This window comes from Phalacrocorax carbo, chromosome 4 (assembly GCF_963921805.1).
Source record: "Phalacrocorax carbo chromosome 4, bPhaCar2.1, whole genome shotgun sequence".
Lineage (NCBI taxonomy): Eukaryota > Metazoa > Chordata > Aves > Suliformes > Phalacrocoracidae > Phalacrocorax > Phalacrocorax carbo.
Window position 1 is genome coordinate 57,544,196 of NC_087516.1, and position 21,076 is coordinate 57,565,271.

The following is a 21,076-nucleotide window of genomic DNA, read 5'->3' on the forward strand; positions in this document are numbered from 1 at the left end:
CCTGCACAAGGAAGTTTATGAGGATACTTTGAGGCTTGAATAGCAGCTTTTTTTCTGTAATATTCAGGGATAGCCACTGGGTACACTGTAGTTCAGAAAATTAATCTTTTATAAATTAAAGAAAAAAAAGAAAACAAAAAAACCCCATAAACCAAAACCCTGTCAATTTTTAATGTAAGCTTTCTATTCTGAAGAATTGCATGTCTTTGGGGTTTGAAATCAGTGCTTAAGGTCAAAGAAACAAGGTAGTATGTTGTGGGTATTATATTTTTTCCATCATGGGTTATACATGAGAAATCCCTCTGCACATGGTGATCGTTTACCATAAGATTCTGATAGTACTATTAAAATATTAATGCAGCAGGCTCCAAGAGATACACACTGCTAAAAAAAATATATAAGGCTGTCCAACTGTTCTGGCATATGAGCTGCTACTTAAATTTCAGACTGCACTATAAAGCACAACCAGATGAATCTCTACTGAACTTCCAGGGGACTTGGCAGAGGTAGTGGGTGTGTAACCTGTTGACACTTAAGTCAAGGAGTGCAAAGAAGTTGCTTTTCTTGAGGCACATGAGCCATCCATGTCTGTTAAATTACTGGGCAGTCTTCTCAGATTAATAAAGTTACATATAACTTTGTATACAGTCTTTGTTACTGAAAATTTTTGGTAGCTCTTGAGGCAAAGATGTTACAAACCACATCCACCTGGACAGAACTCCTTGTAGTCATGTCTCTTTCTTTAGTCCTTGGGGTGTCTTCTCAGAGGCGGGAAAGAGTACAAAGTTAATTTGCGATTGGACTGAGACAAGCATTAGTAGAAACTTCTCCCTGAATGCAAATTTAGCATTAATGTACAGCCAAGATTGGAATGAAATTGCAAGTACTCTTAACTTACCTTACCTTTGGAATGTTGCAGCTGTAGTGTGTTAAGATATGATGCAGTTAATATGTTGTGGCAACTACTAAATCTTGAAATGCTAACCTGAACAAAATACTAAAATAATTTTACTTCTGACTGTTCAGTTTCTAATGATCTCTACCATACACATCCAAGAGATACATTTTATTTCAAATTAAGCCTGTCATAATACTCTTAAAGTAAAAATTTCATGCTTCTATCTTTATTTGTTCTAACTTATGCCTGTCTTACATCTTCATTCATTGCATCTCATAATTGATTTTTGCCTGTCTCATTAACACTATGACTTGCTTGCGACTTTGGTACTCTGCTCCCTTGCAAGACACAGTTGCCTTCATGTTTAAAAATAATCTTTACTGAGTAACTTGTATTGCCTCAAAATTGGTACCAGTGGATGGGCATTTTTTGTGCAGTGTTTTAAAAAAGTCTCCTTCATGCTGCAGTGTTTTTCAATACGAAGGCTTGGTTGTGTGTGTTTTTACTATTTACAGCCCTTTAAAATAGGGAGGGGTGAGCTCTTAGGACTACTAAAAGACCTGTCTGGAGCTGGGATTGGGCCTGATTTATCTGGCAACCAGAAGGGTTGGACTGTAGTCTCCAGAGCTTGCAAATCATTCCTTAGGGCTGGCATTGCTTCTTGGAGGGACTGAGTTCAACATATTAGTTGTTTGGAAATCTGCAAAGCAATTATTCTGACTCAGTGCAAAAGTTGTAAGTTGAAATAAAGTCACAGAAATGTATAACTGTCTAATAATTTGCTGCTTGGCAAATTGCTTTCAATGCTGACTACGCAGGAGTTTATGAATATTTTAAAATTTGTATTTAAGTACTAAAAAAAAATCTGGCTGTTCAACTGTTTAAAGCCCCAGTTACAACAATCACCTAGAATCATAGAATCATTAAGGTTGGAAAAGACCTCTAGGATCATCAAGCCCAACCATCAATGTAACACCACCATGTCTCCTAAAACATGCCCTGAAGTGCCACATCTACATATCTTTTTGAACGCCTCCAGCGGTATCGACTCAACCACCTCTCTGGGCAGCTTTTTTCCTAATATCCAATCTAAACCTACCCTGATGGAGCTTGAGGCCATTCCCTCTTGTCCCTTGTTTGGGGAGAGTGAGTAAGATAGAATTCTTGTATCTTTTTGCAATTATAAGTCTGCAAAGCTGTATTGCCATACTATACCCTCCTACGTTTTAGGCTGCAATTCCATTTTGCTCATATTATAAAGAGCATGCTTTCTTCAGCAAAATACAAGGATAATAGTTAAAATTGCATTTGATGTCTTCTAGTGCCACCTTTCTAGTATCTGGTAGGGGATCACTGATCTAGTACTGAGAGTCAAAATGAGGTTCCATGAGGATTTATTTCATAAAACTTCTAGATTTTGAGTTTTTACACTGCCGTTTATCAATATTGCTCACTCTTGACAAAAAATAGTGTGATTGGTTTGTGTGCAGTTTTTGTTGCTTTTAGTTTGTGGTTTTTTGTTTGTTTTTTTTTTTAATTGTGCTATCATTGCTAAGTGCTGCTTCTTGAGTGTTTGCCATTGTTCTGCCAAAAATATTTTGGTAGGTCTCCTTTGCTGTATGCTGAGAAGGACCTACGTGAGCGTCTACGTTTTGATCATTTATACATATTTGCCTAGGGCCTTAAACCATATTTTTAGTTGTGTAAGCTTACTTTGACAACTGAGATTCAGGAAACCCCTAGAGAGCTAACAATATACTTAATTCTGAAAGGCAGATGAGCCGGTAGTTAAATCCTAACTGATAAGCACCTGTCTCTTCTATGTGGGTGAAATGATATTGAAGTGTAATGGGGGGCACGATATCTTTTTGCTCTTACGATAAGGAAACTAGGGCTTTGATTGTGATTAAGTAGGCCCAAGCAATGCCAAAGTTGTATCTCGTATGTAAGATACTTCTGTTTTCTTTCTCAGCACTATATTGCTGCTTCCTGATCCCTTAGTGTGTTTGTGTATGGGTTTAAAAGGCATATTTTTTCTGAAACCTGTTTATGAACAGCTTCATGTTTTACTTTTGTAATTTGAGGGATTATATTTTCTTACAGATAAAACTGTGGAAAACCTGTGTCTCCAATAAGTAAATCTGATTCTTCTCTCTCTTTTGGAGCCCAGAAACATATAACCTTTTAGAATTGCATTCCCTGAGAAGGAATATTTGGGTGTAAAAGCCATGATTGGATTTTACAACGTGTAACAGGTATAAAACGAGTGGAACACTCAGCCTTTTGTGGTAGTGATGGGTAAGTGCATGAAACCTACTGAATATAGCAGATTTCCAGAACATCCTAGCAATAGAATTATATTACTGCAAATTTGTAACTGTTATAGACCATTGTCTCCCTAATGACAAATCGAGAGCTGCTGTTGATCATCCGTGCTCTAATTGGAGTCGAGTAGGGATATGATCAAGGCACAACTAAAATTCGATCTCAAAACTCATCAGTCCTAGCTCACCTCAGATTGTTTATTTTTTCAATATAATTTAAATTTTCATTGTTTTGAAAATGAAACCTTAAACTTTTCTACCTTAAGTTTTTCTACCAAAAATGTGAAATCAAATCAGATATTGTAAATCTTAGCCAAAGATGTTCACGGCATCAGGTCTAGAATACTTTATGAGAAGTTAGAAGAAACCTGTAAGAGATAATTGATTTTTTTGAAGCATGAATCCCGATTCCCTGAGACAGATGATGGGATAAGTTACAACAGTTTCCTAGTTGCACTCATACTTTGGTTTAGCAAAAGATAACATAGTTCTACTCTTTTTTTCCTTCTGTTTTGATCTGCTTACTACTGTTCCTTTCTTAGCAGAATAAAAAGGTGTGATGTGAGATTCTTAAATCTGATTCACTATGTTCTGACAGTTCATAGAAGTGCAGAGCAGAATCTGGCAAACAGCTGGCACGTTCTGTTATATTTATGGGTTTTTCTAAGATTGTCTGCCAGAAATGACCATACTCAAAAAAGATGCTCAGATAGAAGTCTTTGAACACACTTCTTGCAGAAACAAAGTGATTGTTGATACTTTCTATCTTTACAGCAAAGTATTCTACTTTCTGTAAAAGTTGGCCACAGTGAAGTGTCTTGAGACATCTCAGAGAAGAAAAGGAGTTTAATTTAACAGCTGCTTAAGACTTAAGACCAAAATCTTAGGAAGAGGATTTGCTGTTAAATATTTTTCTATAGTTTAAATTAATGAACTTTATTTAGCATTGGAGAAATTACCTTGGTGCGGTCAATAACTCTTAGAATAAGGCTGATCCTGCTTGTTCTACTTTGCAACGACAAACTTTTCATATAAACAGAGCATCTCAATTAAGAAGCAAACATGCCTTTGCAACATGTCTTTTTGCAGACTTTTATTTTCTCCTGTAGTGGCTCCTTGCCTGATCTTAGGTCTTGATTGGTGGCTATTCATAAACACAGCATTCTCTGCAAGGCATATGTTTATGTTATCTAGGCCATATTGTGATTGCTGTCTGCTCTTCGCTAAAGGTCAGTAGGATTGGCTTTACTGTAGAAATAATTGATTCCTCCATAGCTAGCACAAAGCAAAGAGCAATGATGGGTCAGAGTGAAGTAGCTGTGCAATGAAGAACACTGCCTAGGTGTGGTGAGCTGTGAAAGTTTACCCTCTCATTGTGGAGGACTTAGTGTATATGTGGGAGAGTAAGAGAGGTGAAGCAGGCAGTTGTGAGGAATCTGTTTCATTTTACATCATTTGAGACAAAATTTGGGAACTTTTTGTCTCAACACATGCCTGGGGGGGCCAGCTGAAATGCGTGTGGCATTTGGTTGTATTGTCTTAAGGCCTGTGGGAAAGAATGCGAACAAGAAATAAGATGCCTGTCACGTAAAAGAATGGCATAAAACTTTACTGAATTGAAAAAGCTGAAATAAAGCTGCATCACCGTTGTAGATGTACTCAATGCATACATGGAGAACATGTTGATCTGTAGGCAGTAAGTCTTACTAATTACCAGCCTGCAGGTTAGATCTCTTACAGCTAGTAATCCTACTTTGTGTGTTGACATTAACAAACCATTGCAAGAAAAAGATGAGAACTTTGAAGTACTGAGATTTTTAAACCTCCAGCTGGAAAAAGGAATGCTTAGAGCTAATTATTCTAGGTTTTGGGAATCAGTTGGCTTCTAATTTCTGGTTTTTTGGTTAAATGATTGCTTTTCCAATAGTGAAAAGTAATTGGTTCCATGTTCGGACTATGGATAGATTCCAAAAACAATTTTTGGAGTTTAAGTTTTAAATCTTGTCATTAATTTTATGGGAGTTTTGGCTTTTTCTTGCTTTTAAAAACAGAATGTTAATATTGAAGAGTAAGTTACAATGAGGTTTATGTTTTTAGCATCTTGGTGTGTTCACTTCTTGATCTGGATATATTTTAAGGTCTAGGCCAATGTTGATAAACCAGTATTTGTAAAACATGTTGAAATCTTGGGGTAATTTGTACTATATGAGAAATCTTAGAGTGTGACACTTTTGGGACCCGTCCACATTATGTGTCCTTGAGAAATAAAGTAGAATAATGCCTGTTTTCTTCTGTGAGGGTACTGCAGTTATGCAGAAGACCTCGGGAGGTAGTGCTTTCTGTTTTTAAAAAAAGGCAACTATCTTTTAGTCAGCAAGTAGAATGACAAGAAATGAAACAACTACTATGTTTTGATATATAACCTAATGAATAACTGCAGGACTTGAGTCTTTGAAGATTAAGTTCCATGGTAGCGGAGCAAGTGGGTTTTGGAGCAGTTCTGAATGTCTTGCAGGTAAAAAAGTAGCCTTCAGAGGTCTGAGATCAGTTTCCCTTAGCAGAGAAACTTCAGGAGGTTACCCTTTTCAGAAAGTCTGAATATGACCTACTCCTTACTTGTTTTTCAGAACTACTTTTTGTTTGAAGGGAAAGCAGCTTCTCACAATTGTATGAAGTGACTTTACTTTCAGTTGGCCTCTGGAACATTTTCTGCAAAACAGGTCAGAATGTATCTGTAATAAGATGTGATTCTGTTCTTTAAGCTATATTATTCCAGGTTTTCTTTCCTATTTTTAGTTTGTTTATCATCAATAGGAGTTGGTTGTTTGAGGTTGGTTGTGGTTTTTTTGTGTGTGTTTGTGGAGTGTCAGGGTAATATAATAGAATGCAAAGGAAGTAGGGGAAAGGTTGAAAAAAAAATCAAAAAAATCCTTGACTTTAACCTTGGATTGTTGCAGTGCTAATGTTTTTAATGTGCTTTGTGTTTTATAATGAAGGGTGGGTCTTAAATTTTTTTTATGTGCCCTTTTTAGATAGGGTTTTATCACTCTGCTGTATGGGTTCCTTTGCTTGTGCAGCAGTTCATTTCAGTCTGTTGGCTCTTTATATTAGTATCGGAAATACCTATTCCTTTGTGTTATTGTTACAATACTAGGTTTACAGAAATTTATTTGACAAGTGGGAAAATGTCTACCCATTGTAATCATGTAACTTCATTTCCAGATCTTCAGTTCATTAGCCAACTTGGCTAAAACCTATAAAATGTACCAATTCTATTCACTTTGAAGTTTTAGTAGCATTTCTGTTGTTGTTGGCAAGGTTTCCACTGTTAGTGTTATGTTCCCCTGAGCGAATATGTAGCTTGCAAGAAATCTTACTGGTATGCAGACAGTAATACTCCAGGCTTTGTATTATGCTGTGTTGTGCCATAATAGTTCTATGTCTATTTCCATTTGACATCTAAATCAGTAACTTATTGGAATCACTGTTTGCCTTTTTAAAACCCTCTGTTTTCATACTGCACATGAAAACAAAATTATCTTATTAGCAGAGATTAATTTGAATATTAAAATTACTTTAGTTGTCCTGGACAGATGCTTTTACTGCTTTCTCTCCATCAGAGGTTTCTTTCTTTTAAAAGAAAAAACTGTTGTGGATAAGTGGAAGGTGTGTGGCAGCAACACTCATACATGTTTAAGCAAAGCAGTGTAAAACAGACTTTAATTGTGTTAGATTGCAAAGAAGCCAAGATGTTTGTTCGTTCGTTGCTTTTGTGGGAGTAATATACCTCATGCATCATCTGACTACTGTATCTCTGGCTTTGTGAATTTTACTTTGAGAACTTTGTAATTACACTGTTCCTCATTCGTTGTCTTTTGCCATATATAGCTGCGGAGAATTGAGTTCATTGTAATAGAAGATCAGATACAAAATATTAAGTTGATACGGAGAGTGCAGTAAAGGTGATATGCTGACATTGGCATGAGCATGCTTGTATATGTTCACCTTTCAGTTATTTCTAAACCTGTTTTGTCTTCAGCATGGCTTTTGTTGTAAATCCCAACAGAGAATATTTGTACATTAAAAACAGATTTAGGTCATAGTGTCAGAATGATCTTGTAATAAAACGGGAAGTTCTCTGCCAATTCGATATGAAAAAAGGCCTTTTTGGGCTCTGATAAAGTTGAGGAGCCAATGCATGCATCTGGATTGCCATTTCTTGTCAGTTCTTCCCTTTGTTGCGGTTGATGGGCAAATTCACAGGAACTACACCACTGTCACTTGTGAAAATCTGCAAGGCATCTTTTCTTCCCACCTATAACCAGTTTTCTTTCTTGATTTACAGATGACGCAGCTGTTAGTACAGATTCTTTCTTCATGTAGATGCTGAGTGGGAGGGTGAAAGGACTATCTGCTGCAGATAGAAGTGACTATAACTGTATTTCATCATTCTGTTGCTACTATTTGAGCTTCTATGGTTAGACACAAACGTTGCAGCGAAGGAAGTAGGGCCAATTTGGTAGCTTTCAAGAAATAAGGGCTTTAAACAAGGCATAGCTAGTTTCTGGAACATTAAGAGAAACACAGTAAAAGTTGTTGAGTATCCTAAAAGAAGGTTAGACAGGGTTTATTTGTGCTCTTGCCTTTACTGGTGTTTTGTGTTTCCTGCTTCTTTAATGTGGTACCTGGGTGCCTGGCCTTTTCAATTCAGTGGAAACAAAATAAGACAATCAAAATCAGTGCTAAAACAACTCTGAAAGTGTAAACCTGCAATAAAAGTTGTATTAATCAGAGATGAGTGAAAATACCGATGAATTCCGCTTAGAAGTAAGATATCAGTAAATTTTTAATGTATGCACAACCACAATGTATGAATAATTCAGTATATTCTGAATAAATTTTTAGGAAAGCTTGGAAATTTCTGTAGGATGTTTTCTTAGTCTCAATAAAATTCTGCATACGCTTAATAAATTTTTCAGCTAAAAACCAGGATACAGGGTTCTCTTGTCCCTTTTATTTATCATCCATCCATTCCCCCCTCCCCCGCTCCCTTTGATTTATTCAAGACCTTTCTGAGAAAGTGGAATAATTTTTCTGTTTCATGAAGGAAGAACATGTTTTCTGCAGCTGGGAAGAAAAGCTACTTTTCTTCCAAAATACTTGAAAGCAGCTGTCAAACATCAGATGCAGTTTAATGTTGCGTTTTGTTTGGGCTTTACATTAGGAGGTGGTAGCCCAGCTTGTTCACTTAGAATAAGTTCTTATTCTTATTCAGCAACTGATTTTAGAACTGCTTCATGTGGTAAGAGATGGTAGCGTTATAACATTAAGAAGTCATTAATTTTAGACTGTCTGTTTGTCTAGGTTTTTAACCCGTTTCTTGCCAAAGATGGCAGCCAGCAATGCAGTGCTGAACAGACTGGAGCAGAAGGGTGCAGAGGCTGATCAAGTTATTGAATACCTCAAGCAACAAGTTGCTCTTCTCAAGGAGAAAGCTAGTAAGGAATTACCTATCTTATGATCAACATGTTAACCAGATGGTTAACATTAAATGCACATAGGAAAAAATGAGAACATGGACAGCTTCATTGGTGCTGTCAACCTTTTAAGTGTGTTTCAAGTTGTCCAAGACAAAGCTTGTAATCGTAGCACCACTTCACTGTCTTGTGGTTTGTGGGTTGTTTTTTTTTTTTTTGAACCTGCTTATTCTGAAATAGAAAAGGCATGAATGAGGAACAACAGAAACAGATTATGGAAACTTCATAGGATGTGATTCCCTTTGAACGGAGAAAGGGAGCCAGGCAGAATATGAGATTATGCATTTGCCTGAATGTGTTACTGCTTTTTCACCACTATGGGATGCTCTCAAGAGTATCATACCTTCAGCTTTGATATTTGGTACATATCGGTATCAGTGAATTAAGGTGATCCATATTACAAACATGTTCAAACTTTTCCTAATAGGTTTCTTGGAGTTTTTTCTTGAGTGGATTTAGGGGACTGAGAAGCTAGTATGTTGAGTATGTAAGTATTGCGAAAAAAAAAAAAAAAGATTGGCTGTTTCAACAAAAAAAGGACTCCAAAATATTTCTGATTATATACTCCTTGAAAGTTTCCACTTTTTCTGGTGTTTGGCTCACCATGTTTCACTTTTCTCTAAAAACAAACCCTCTGTTTGCCAAATGATGAATGCTAATTATTGAAACCTGTTGTTTTTAATACAGTGTCAACTCTAGTCTTGCAGGCATCTCTCCGAGAAGAGAAGAAGCTCCGTGTGGAAAATGCTAAACTGAAGAAAGAAATTGAAGGGCTGAAACAGGAGCTGATTCAGGCAGAAATTCGAAATGGAGGTGAGGGAAAAATGTCCTATCCTCATACAACACAGATCTAGTTAGTTTTGATCATATTTTGCACTACCTTAATTCTCCTTGATTTTTGTCTTTCTCTATATGACACTATGGCATTTCTTAGAATTTCTGTGTTTCCCTAGGATCCATGCCTATGATGAGTTACTTAATTCCAACATTTTAGTAAGCTGCAAATCTAACAGGTACATATACCAAATCTTAATTAGACATGAGACTGGTTCTTTATATGTTTATGAACAGTGCCTCTCGTAAGCCTCGAATTTGACTGGTGACAGTGACTCGTTATAATACCTTAGAAATTGCTGAATGTCTAACACTCCTTGATACGCTGAGTGTTTAATGTGGCATGACTGAAAAACCCCTCTGGAAAATCAAGCTGTAGTTCAAAGTACAGATGGGCAGTGACTTATTAGAAAATCTGTGGTAATGTAAAATTAGAAACAATGTGTTTTGAATTTTTGATTCCATGCTTTAGTAAGACCATCCTTTCATTGTGCTGTTTTTCCTTCTTTGCACTCCTCTGTGTAGCTGTTCAGGTCCCACCATCATTATATCATTCATATTAAAAAAGAAAGGAAAAAAACAAAGTGAAGTGTTTCAGATCCAGCGTGTCTTCCTTATAATTATTTCCAAAGAAAGCCTCTTCTGCCCTTAACAGCTATTACTATTTTTACCCATGTTGTCAGTATTGTAAATTGGGTGAGATAGTGTAGTGTAGCATTCAACTGTGTTGAACATGTTATTGGTAAAACAAAACACTCAGTCTTCAAAAAGACTAGCACTTTATAAATACACAGAATTTGTTTCTCCTTTTGGCATGAATAAAGCCCTTTCACATACTAAACCAAACCATTAGTTTATATTGTCTGTTAGTCTCCAGCAATTCTAGAAAGGTATAGGATATTTCACAGAATCTCTGTTACGCTTGAGATAGAAGTCTCAATGTATCTGAGTTTTTTTTTTTTCCAAGATGGGAAAGGACTAGGAAATCAATATTTGGCTTGACATGCATCTTCCTTTATTTAGCTAGTTTATTTGAAAGGTAGTAGGACTAAATTCAGATCTTTTTCTTTTGAAGTAGGTTAGTGTATGTTAGCTTTGACACTAAGTAGTTCAGCACAGAAATTAGATGGACACAGAACATCAAAAATATCACTTGAGATTTTTTTTTTAAATCTGAGAAGCAAAAAGTCTCTCCACAGCTAGCAAGCAAAACAGCAAGTGGTTGTTGGCACAAAAAATATCAGATTAAAATTGTTGTAAAAAATAGTTTATAAGAACATAATTTGTGCAAATCACTTTAGTGTTGAAGAGAGCAGGTATTGACAAACAGCACAGTTCTTCAGGAAAGTTAATAAGTCTCAAGTGCAAAAAGCATGTATGCAGAATACAGAACTGTATAATGGTGATGCTAGAAGAATTTGTCAAACAGTAATTAGTGATAGAACAGCCCAGGTTGAAAGGGACCTTGAAAGATCATCTGGTCTAACTATTCTTGGGAAAGGGTGCCTAGAGTATATTGTCTGGTACACTGATGATGCTTACCCAGTATAATGATTTGGTCAAAAGCCTTAATGAGATTCTTGAGAGAAGGTAGAAGGGAGGTGATTCTTACGCTTTCATCTGCTAAGATTAATAGTGAGACGATGTCCAGTATTCCTTATCAGCAGTTTAAAGAGAAATATGAAGGTAACGTAGAGAATTTAGGGAAGGAAATTGATGAACCAGCAGATAATTTTAGGGCTGCAGGTAATTTCTTAGAATGTGCTTATTCAGGCTCAGTTTCTTTAGTTAGTCAGAGAAAAGAGTTAGAGTTGAAGAATCATCTGACTGCATAAAATTGTTTTTATATGTATAGCAAATTATAGAATAGTTTCCAGTATGACAAGAGCTAGTAGCTAGAAACTGAAACTAGACAAAAACAAATGAGAAATAAGGAGTTAGTGGCAAAGATAACTACGTGTTGACATAAACTACAAAGAGGTGGTGGTTGCTTATATGCTTTCTTGTAATTAGCACTTTTTCCCATTTAATAATAATGCCTTTGACTACACATTTTTTTTATTAACCGATCAGAATAATTATGTATAGATTAAGTTCTGAAATATGTTTTGTAATGTCGTGCTTCATATTCAGCAGTTGTGGTTTAGGTATTTTAAGCAAAATTTTCAGTTCTCCTTTTATGTTGGAAACTTAAAATCTCACAGTGTTCAAAGTTCTGGTACCCCTTCTAACTTTGAAGGTTTGATTTTTAGTAAAACAGATCGCAGTTCCTCCTGGTACAACCGTTTCTACAGCTTCGTTTTCAAGTGATGTTCCACGACCTACAGCAGTCACATCTCCTGGTTCCAAAGATCAAATTAAAGGTGAAGATGAAGAAAAGAAAAAGAAGGAAAAAGTAGAAAAAAAAGGTACTTCAGTTTTTCTTAGCTGTGATAGCTAAGGCATTTAATATATGCAAGTGCTTTTACCTCAGTTTGGTCACAGAAAAAAAGCAGTTGGTACAGCCACAGTAGGAAGAGTCATGTGCTAGCTTTTAAAATCTTGGAAGTACTTGAAGCTAATGAAGACCATGAAGTAAGCTACAGATTCTTAAATGGGATACATGCAAAATTTCTTTTAATGTGATGGAACTTCCTTATTTAAAAAAAAACAAACCAAAAAACCAAGCCCTGTCCCCAAAACCCCCACAGTAGAAAAAAGCAAAATACACACACACAAAGGAGGGGAAAAAAAAAAGCAAGCTGCGGTGGGGGGGTGTGTGTGGAAAGGAAGATGAGGACATAAAGTTGAGAGAAGTTTTTGGCAGACTGGATGGTTTTCTGTTCTGAAGCCTAGTTAGATTCCCCCCCGACCCCACCATGGAAACAGTGCAAGCAAAGGCAAAGACCAGCTCAGCAAAATGCCTTGCAAGCAGTAGCAGCATAACATAATACTAAAGGAAGAGTGCTAAATTGCAGTTTTCAGCATTTTCCAAGTATGCTGCTTTTTTCCCTCCTTCTGGAAGGTTCTTACAGGCAGTGAAGTTCCATCAGAATTAATCAGAAACATCCATGTCAACACTGGTGAAAGTGTGTGGCTAATAAGAAGTACTGGGTAAAGGACATAGGCAGATAGCATAATCTGGTTTGGCATCAGGGAGGAAATGTATGGGAAGAGTATGTAGGTTTCTTAACACCTTTCCTCCTGTTTTTCTTTTTTAGTTGTCTGTATTGACTGTCTTTTAATAGAAGAAAAGGTGTCTGTTACACAAAAGTACAGGTGTCTATCTTGTAACTTAATCTCATGTTTTACAATCATTCTCTTGAACAAATTATTAATTTGCTATGAATTGTACAGATTTTCAGAGTCTCATATTATGCTCGTAGGGCACTGTATCCTTGATTTCCCTGGCGAGCTGTACACAGGTTTATAAGCTACTTCAGTACACCAGAAAATATGCAGCCTTTGATACATCAATATTCCACAGAGTTGTAAACATAAAAACAGAAGCCATGTGTCATATCAGGCAATTAACTGTTTTCTTTGAGTATTCAGTGACTAGAGGGCAGATATTCAGTTGGTAAGGGAAAATAAACCGTTCTTGTATTGTATTTCCCCTCATCTTGTGTAAGTATCTACTTGCTCCTAAAAGCAATCTACTTGACTTTTTCCTTCTGGTGACTGTATTTGGAAAAAGGTGAAATATAGCATGAACACTAAATAGAAGCCCTGAACAGGCTGTTTCTGTGGTGTTCAACATCTAAGTAACCAGTATGTAAAATTTGTGTTTTAGTCTTGAAATCAATGAAATTATGGCGTATGCCAAATCCCTTTGCTCATGTCACTTATCTCATCTGTTTCCTCTCTGGTTATCCCCATATTCTTAGTTCCACTTCTTGCAAACCTCATCTGTGAGGCTTCTCTGAATATTGGCTATGGGCTGACTCCAACACTGGCCAGAGGAGTGCAGTTCTTTCCTTAGCCTGTGGCACAGAAATTAGTAGTTTTTGTGCATCTGTATATATGCTCTGTACAGACATGTTCTGCTATGTTCTTTTTTCCTTTTTTAGTGACAGATGTTGTTTCTCTAAAGCAAAATAAATAGGGTGCTAGAAGATTTTTTTGTTTGTTTGTGGCTCCAGACTACTCTAGAGAAATGTCATAAAGTGGAGAACAGTAAGGTATGATACCAAGGATAAAGGTGGCAGGTCTTTGAAATGATCTTAGGTATTAAATATTAATTATTTTGATTGTAATTTTTCAGTTTTTATTCAATTACTTTATACATGACTGGTTTTATTAACTGTAATTTAATTACAATTAGATTAATAAAGCCCCGTCATAAACACTAGGACTTCTTACTCATCATATATGAACTGGAATATTTTTGAAGTGCTATTGCTTATGTTAAAAAAATGCTGCCTTTTTATTATAATGTGTTACTTAATTTCAGCCTTGTACTAGAGCATCAATGAATCAAATTGCATGCTATGTTTGCTGTTCCTTTTTTGCTCCCTAATGAAGGCAGTTTAGTTTACATTAATATGTAAACTCTTGGATGAAAGAAAAACAGAATTTGCTTTTTCTAAGTAAGCACTTAGACATTTCTTAATCCCCAGAGATTATAGTTGTTAAACAAGTCTTGAATGCCTATTAAACAGGACAGTCTTACATACAAACTGGATGTAATGTGTTAATCTCAAAAAGAATATTTAAATAAGCAGCTGAGTATGGGGAGTGTTGCTTCACTGCTGTTTTATACTATACAGTATGTATGGGTGATGACAAATCCTTGCATTGCCATGGGATGAAGACTCCACATCAGTGGAACCTCATAAGCCATGAGTATTTTCACACGCTAATGTATTTGGGAAGTTAAGAATGTTAGCTAAGGTCATCTTGAAGGGTTGCTTTGCAACTGTAACTGTGCAGTTGCAGCCACTTAGCATTGGCCATAGTCAGTAGCTGTTGCTGGGCTCTAGTAACCTGATTACTTGTGATTTGTCTAGTTTTCTTTTGCTGGTGAAACACCATGGCAAGACTTACTGGTAACTGTTAATTATTAAAACAGGACTGTCAGGCTTACTGATGTGGCCTTTGGCAGAGTGTATCTGTCACTTCCATTCATGCTAGCTACAGTTCAGGATGACTTCACTTTACAAACAAGAGAGAACCTCTGTCCTAAGGTGGTAATTACTTGTAGTAACAGTCTAAGTTGGAGTGTGCGTGATGATTCTCCACTGGAAACTTCTACTATAAGTGCTAACTCTTTGCTCTTCATTTGTTATACTCTTGCAATAGTCACATATGTAACTTGTGGTTTTTTTAATGTTTATTTCATGAACTAAACTTTCTTTAATAGGTGAAAAGAAGGAGAAGAAACAGCAGCCAGCTGCTGGAAGTAGTGATGCAAAACCGGTAGACGTTTCTCGTCTGGATCTTCGTGTTGGCTGCATTATTACTGCAGAAAAGCATCCAGATGCAGATGCTCTATATGTTGAAGAAGTGGATGTTGGAGAAGCAAGTCCGAGGACTGTTGTCAGTGGTTTAGTGAAACATATTCCTCTGGATCAGGTATTTGACAAAACTACTTACTGATAGCTTTTTCCTTGTCTAAAGTATCTTAGGACCTTCATCTGGGATCTTATTCTGACTCCTTCTGTGATGCCTTGGTACACAGTGGACTCCTAAACCACAGATGTGACTCTCCCTTTACATTTCTAGCATGTAGTAGAGAATCCATAACAACTTTTTTGCTATCATCCAGACTTTTGAAACCTTTGCCTTCCAACTCTCTTTATAGCCTGTTGAAGTGTTTGGCATGGAGTAAAGCAAAGAGCATGTAAATTTAACTTCTCTGGCAGTGAGTGGCTTAAAGAGTGGGATACAAAGTACATATTTTTACTTCCTTGTCTGGAATAGAGTCTGCCTCTATTGTTTTTTTTTAGTTGATACACTTCTGTGTTTGACATGCATGGCTTTATGTATGTCTTGGGAACAACCTGAGACTTCAAGACTACATTTTCCTTTTACACCTCCTATAGAGGGTTAGTGGAAGGGAGGAATTGACTGAAGGCTGCTCCTAAGTTTAAATACAAGCTTGGCAATTAAAGTAATGTTGGATAGAGCAACCACAAAATTGGTCATGAAGGAATTGATCTTAGTGTGGAAAAGCTACATTTTCTCAAATGCCTTTTCAGTCCCTATTGATGCCCTGTCCCTATGGTAAGACTGCAAATGTAGGAGGCAATTAAAATTGTGATTGTTTTTTTTATGATACAGAAAGTTATTGAACTGAAAAAAAAAATGATTGAATACAAAAACTATTCTGGACTGATCATCTGATAAGCGTCCAGTTACTGGATCTGCAGTGGGCAAAAATTCAAATAGCTCATTTTTAGCAGTCCTCTCTCAAGCAAGTGTATAGAAAAAAAACATCTTAAAAGCCGTTCTAAATAAACTTAGGAACATGTAACTACAGATGTAGTGACTGTTACTGCCGTCGCATTCTGTACTTTTCTCTTTAACTTGCTTTCTGTCTGGAAAAGATAATCCAAAGTACTCATTAACAGAGAATTAGGGATCATTCTTGCACATTCTTTGGGAACAGTTAGTTTGTGTGTCTGGTTTTGGTTTTGGCAACTCTCTATTAGATGAGAAATTTTTAGGGGCAAGCTTCCATCTTTTTATGTTTTTGAAGAGTTCAAAAATTCAAAGGCCTGGCATGTAACTACTGACATATATGAAAATAAAAATGTATATATCAGATCAAGTGCTATAGACGTAATTCATGAAAAATTCACTCATTTATGATTGCAGTGTTCAATGTGGTAATTTAGCAGTGTTTGAGGCAGAATGTGTATCTTCATTAACATTTCAGTATGCAGTGCAAGTTATTTATGGATGTGAAAACTTCTTTCATGCCCACTTTATATGTGGTATATTGTGTTTTTGTGCGCTGCTGATGGTGGTGCAGCCAAGTCAGAAGTTGCACCCTTGATCATCATGTGTAGAGAGATACATGTGTCATCAGGAACAGGGATGTGCTTCTGAAGCACGAGGTGGAAGATGCCAATGCTGAGCTCTTTCAGCAGCAGCTGAGGACAATTGGAGAACATTCTGAAACATCAGCAGGAATTAACAGCTTTTTTGCCACTGCATTTGGCTTTCTGAATGGATCTCTGTGTGCTCCTAGCATCAATACCTGTCTCGGGCAATCATTCATGAAATTCAGACAATTCTCAAGTGTTGCTTCTCTTTATCCTTTGAAATCCCCTTTAACCTAAGAGATCCTCATGTCCGTGACCAGAAGTGAAGGATAAGAATGTGGGGCATGTATCTTAAACACAATAGGAAAAGAAGAGGCCACCATCAGCCTCCAGAAACACTATCCTGCAACCATTCTTTGTGAGACGATGTATTACAGCTGTATCTGTTAGGAACTATATAGTTTGATTTTATTTATTATTTTTTTTTAATAGCAGAACCTTTTTCTTTCTACTTGAATGGCTTCGTCTTTCTCTTTCCAGATCATTGTTTAAGGGTTAGTGCTGCCCACCCAGGAGTTAGCAAATAGTACTGGAATTTATATTTCTTATTCTTAGATAGAATGGTAACTATATTGGTACCTTATGCATACTCTTGATCTTCTAATTCTCTTTGTCTAGTCTGCATGGAAAACGTGTTTCTGTAAATCATAAGGGACAGCGACTAAAGCATGACTGTAAACTTACTGGCGCGTTCTGTGTAATATAAGACACCTTTCTTAAAGGAAACCATTTTTTTTTCCTCTGCTTTTGTAGCATTATACTTCAAGGCTATGTTAAATGCTACTGTGTTTCTTTTCAGATATGAAACAAATAGAAATATCTATGTCACCGAGCTTGTGACTTGTAAATTATGTTTGCTGGCAAACTTAAGATCCAGACAAGCGTGTAATAAATAGAGGAGGGCTTTTTGTTGATGTTGGCATTGCAACTCACTCTCATTGTAAATCAGTGTGTTAGTTTTAACTCATGTTCACTAGCCATTGCAGTCTGTTATGGTATCTGATTTTGAGATGTAGAGGGATAGTTGATAATCAGTTATGCAGGCAACTTCAACCTAAGAAAAAGAGCAATTTAACACTTGTGCTTCGAGGATAAGGTCTTAGTTTTTCTATATGGTAAACTTCAGGACTAACTTTTCCTCGTTTTAGTTTCTTTGCTTTATTTCTGTCCATCCCCTGTCCCCGACTCCATGCTTCATTCTATGAGCACGTTGGGAAAACGCATTGTTTTATTCTGAATGTGAAGTAGCTATGTGCTCAACCATACAAACTGTAACAACTAAGATTTTTGCGGAAACTAAATCTGTTTCTCACTAGTTGAGTTGTCAGTTTTGTAATTCCTGGGTTGTTACTGTTTCAAGGAGACAACATTTGATTTCCTTTGCTTATTCTCAGCTATGTGCCAAACACCTCCCTCCTGAGATGCCAAAGCATTATCAGTTCCCTGTAGACACAGGCTTGCTTCTGTTTGTGTCCTTTTAAGTGTGGAGATTTGCCATCGTGTTCTTAACCAGAATTTGCTTTTCTGGTTAATAGCACATATGCAGAAGGAAACATACACTTACTGTCTAACTGTGTCACCTTCACCTGCTTTTCAGTAACACCCTGTATTTCTGATAGAGCTTTTCACATGCTGGGAAAGGGAGTCAGGTTTCTGCTTATTTTCTTTAAGCTTCTGCCCCATCTTATCTATCTCTCAGGGAACTCCTTGATTTATTTTTACGGTTTTACAGATTTTTTCCTCTAATTTATAGGGCCACAGCGAGTGGCCATCAGTAGCATTACTGGAGCTGACTCTTTGTACCTGACATCTCAGGGTTTTTTTATCATTTACTGTAAAAGGATCTTATAAGAGCAGTGCAGATAGAATGGTACCCCAACATCATGTTCCTTGATGGTTCATAAACAACTTGTTTTTGCATTTATTATGCATGAATACAGAGGGGTTTACTATTATAATTGGAGCCCTGTTTTCTGGAAACATGACAGTAAGTCCCTTCTATAAAAATTAGCACAACCAGTTAAAAAAAAAATCACCCAACAAACAAAAAAACCCACCCTAAAAACTTGCATTGTTAGGAAACATTTATTTAGGTCTGGTTTCTTTTTTTTTTTTCTATACTTAGGGAATTGGTATTTATCTGAAGATAGTTTAAAAACTGAGCCATTTATAATGAGAAAAAAAAAAAAAAACCAACAACAAACCAACCTTGAAATAACAATGTTCTGGTTTTGGCTGGCCATCTTGGGGTGGGTTTTTCTTTGTTTTATAAAAATATTTATTTAACACTGGGTTTTCTCACCATATACTTGTGAAATCACTGCACGTACCTTAGAGCTGTTTTTCAAAAGCGTTTGAAGATATTTCCTAGTAAAAGTGATGGGATAACGTGTATGTTTGGAATGTTAATAAATACTTCTCAATTTTGTAATAGCAATCAACTTTTCATACGGAAATCTCATGCAATATATGTAAACACTTGGGCCACTGTGATTGGAGCGAAAGGAATGATGTGATGCTAGTTTGGTTTTCCTTCCTGTTAGTTTGATGATCATCTTCATTTCTGTATTAATGCAGTCTGGCTGTGTCAATTGTGTAATTTGGAAAAAAATTCTAGGCTTCAGAGCATTGCTTTTTTTATTATGGTTAGTCAAAACTAAAGTTGAGTACCAAACGCAGAAATCTTGTTCCTTTTATTCTGTGTATCTGTTTGCTGATTGTTATTGAGTGCTAGATAATGTCTGCAACTTGTATTATTGAGTCATTGACATCTTAGAGCTGTTTCCTGTGTTTTGCCCAATTTATATGCATAGCAATAACTAAGAAATTTTTAGTCAATGGGCTGCCTTGAAACTCATGCAAAATCAACTTTTCATTATAAATGCTTCATTTTGGAGACTTATATTTTTGCTTTTTAAAGTGTTCTACTTGGAAAACATGCAGTATTCAGAACACTTGATCATATGAGTTAAGTATAAATCTTGCAGTTTTGTTTAAAGTTTATATTGTAATGCACAAAGACTGAAATCTAGAAATACATATGTGCACTAAGAGTATGGGAATTAAGGCTTCCTTAATTTTCTGTCTGTCTTAAGAATGTACTGGGTTTAATTTTTATTCTGTTTGAAGGTATATGGGCTTTTTTTCTAGGCTAAAGTGTGGCAGTTTCCCATAATAAAGTAAGTTTTCTCTGGTTTACTGTTAGAACTTTTATTAAAACAAAAAACCCGTAAAATTAGGTTTCTTCCTTTGCTCTAACAAATTGCAGTATAGATGGCCATTTTCAGTAGTTAAAAAGAAATTCAAAGCATTTGGGTTAAATAAGATAAATTTTAAGACTCAAGTGAGATAATTATGTAAAATGCTTGTACGCTTCTGTTACACAGTTGGAAAGTTTTATCTATGAGCTAGCCTAATTTGTAGAGTGGTTTGGGGTTTTTTTGGTTATTAAATGGAAAGTGTTTGGTTAATAGTGCTATACTGAAAGTGGACTGAAGTGGTGATCTAGAATAAGTAGGGATAGAATGCAGGTGAAATGCATTGTTGGGTTTTGGGATTTCTGAATTGCACATTTTGTATTTCCATTATGCTGAATTGTGACACACTTTTTTATTCCATTATTTACTGGCCAGCTCTTAAGTGGTTTAAACTTTTTACTGGTGTACAGGCATTAAAACTGTGCCTCTGTTGCTGTATGCGTCTCTTGTCCATGTTAATGTCTCTTCATTGTAATTCTTCTGTTATAATGAAATAGATCCCCAAAAGCATATGGTGTTTAAGTACTCACATCCTTTTGTTTTCCTCCCCCAAGATGCAGAATCGGATGGCAATACTACTCTGTAACTTGAAGCCTGCGAAGATGAGAGGAGTACTATCTCAAGCAATGGTGATGTGTGCCAGCTCCCCAGAAAAAGTGGAAATCCTGGCTCCCCCACCTGGGGCAGTACCTGGAGATAGAATCACTTTCGAAGGTTTTCCTGGTAAGCAACTATTTGGGAAACTGGAGGATTGATAAGATACCCCCCTCAGTCTTTTCTCTAGGCTAAACAAACCCAGGTCTCTCAGCCTTTCCTCATGAGAGAGATGCTCCAGTCCCCTGGTCGTCTTTGTAGCTCTCCACTGGACTCTCTCCAGTAGCTCCCTGCCTTTGTTCAAATGGGGAGCCCAGAACTGGATGCAGTACTCCAGATGTGGCTGCACTAGGGCAGAGTGGAGGGGGAGGATAACCTCCTTCGACCTGCAGGCCACACTCCTTTTAAAGCACCCCAGGATACAGTTGGCCGCCTTGGCCACGGGGGCACATTGCTGGCTCATGATCAACCTTCTGTCTGCCAGCACTCCCAGGTCCTTCTCAACAGAGCTGCTTTCTGGCAGGTCAGCCCCCAGCCTGTACTGGTGCATGGGCTTATTCCTCTCCAGGTGCAGGACCTTGTACTTGCTTTTGAACCTCATCAG

General features: G+C 36.8%; 1 protein-coding gene across 3 annotated transcripts in view; it reads left to right on the forward strand.

The window, feature by feature from the left end:
- The window catches only part of AIMP1 (aminoacyl tRNA synthetase complex interacting multifunctional protein 1), a 39,738-nt gene that overhangs the window by 11,088 nt on the left and 7,574 nt on the right, over positions 1 to 21,076 (forward strand). For 2 of the 3 annotated variants that reach the window (XM_064450064.1, XM_064450066.1), the window contains 5 exons: positions 8,587 to 8,720; positions 9,447 to 9,572; positions 11,846 to 12,001; positions 14,935 to 15,146; positions 20,433 to 20,601. In XM_064450064.1, the coding sequence (XP_064306134.1) occupies positions 8,587 to 8,720; positions 9,447 to 9,572; positions 11,846 to 12,001; positions 14,935 to 15,146; positions 20,433 to 20,601 (797 nt within the window). Of the gene's footprint in view, positions 1 to 8,586; positions 8,721 to 9,446; positions 9,573 to 11,845; positions 12,002 to 14,934; positions 15,147 to 20,432; positions 20,602 to 21,076 lie in introns of those variants that run through there. The other variant, XM_064450065.1, reaches the window with a different exon arrangement.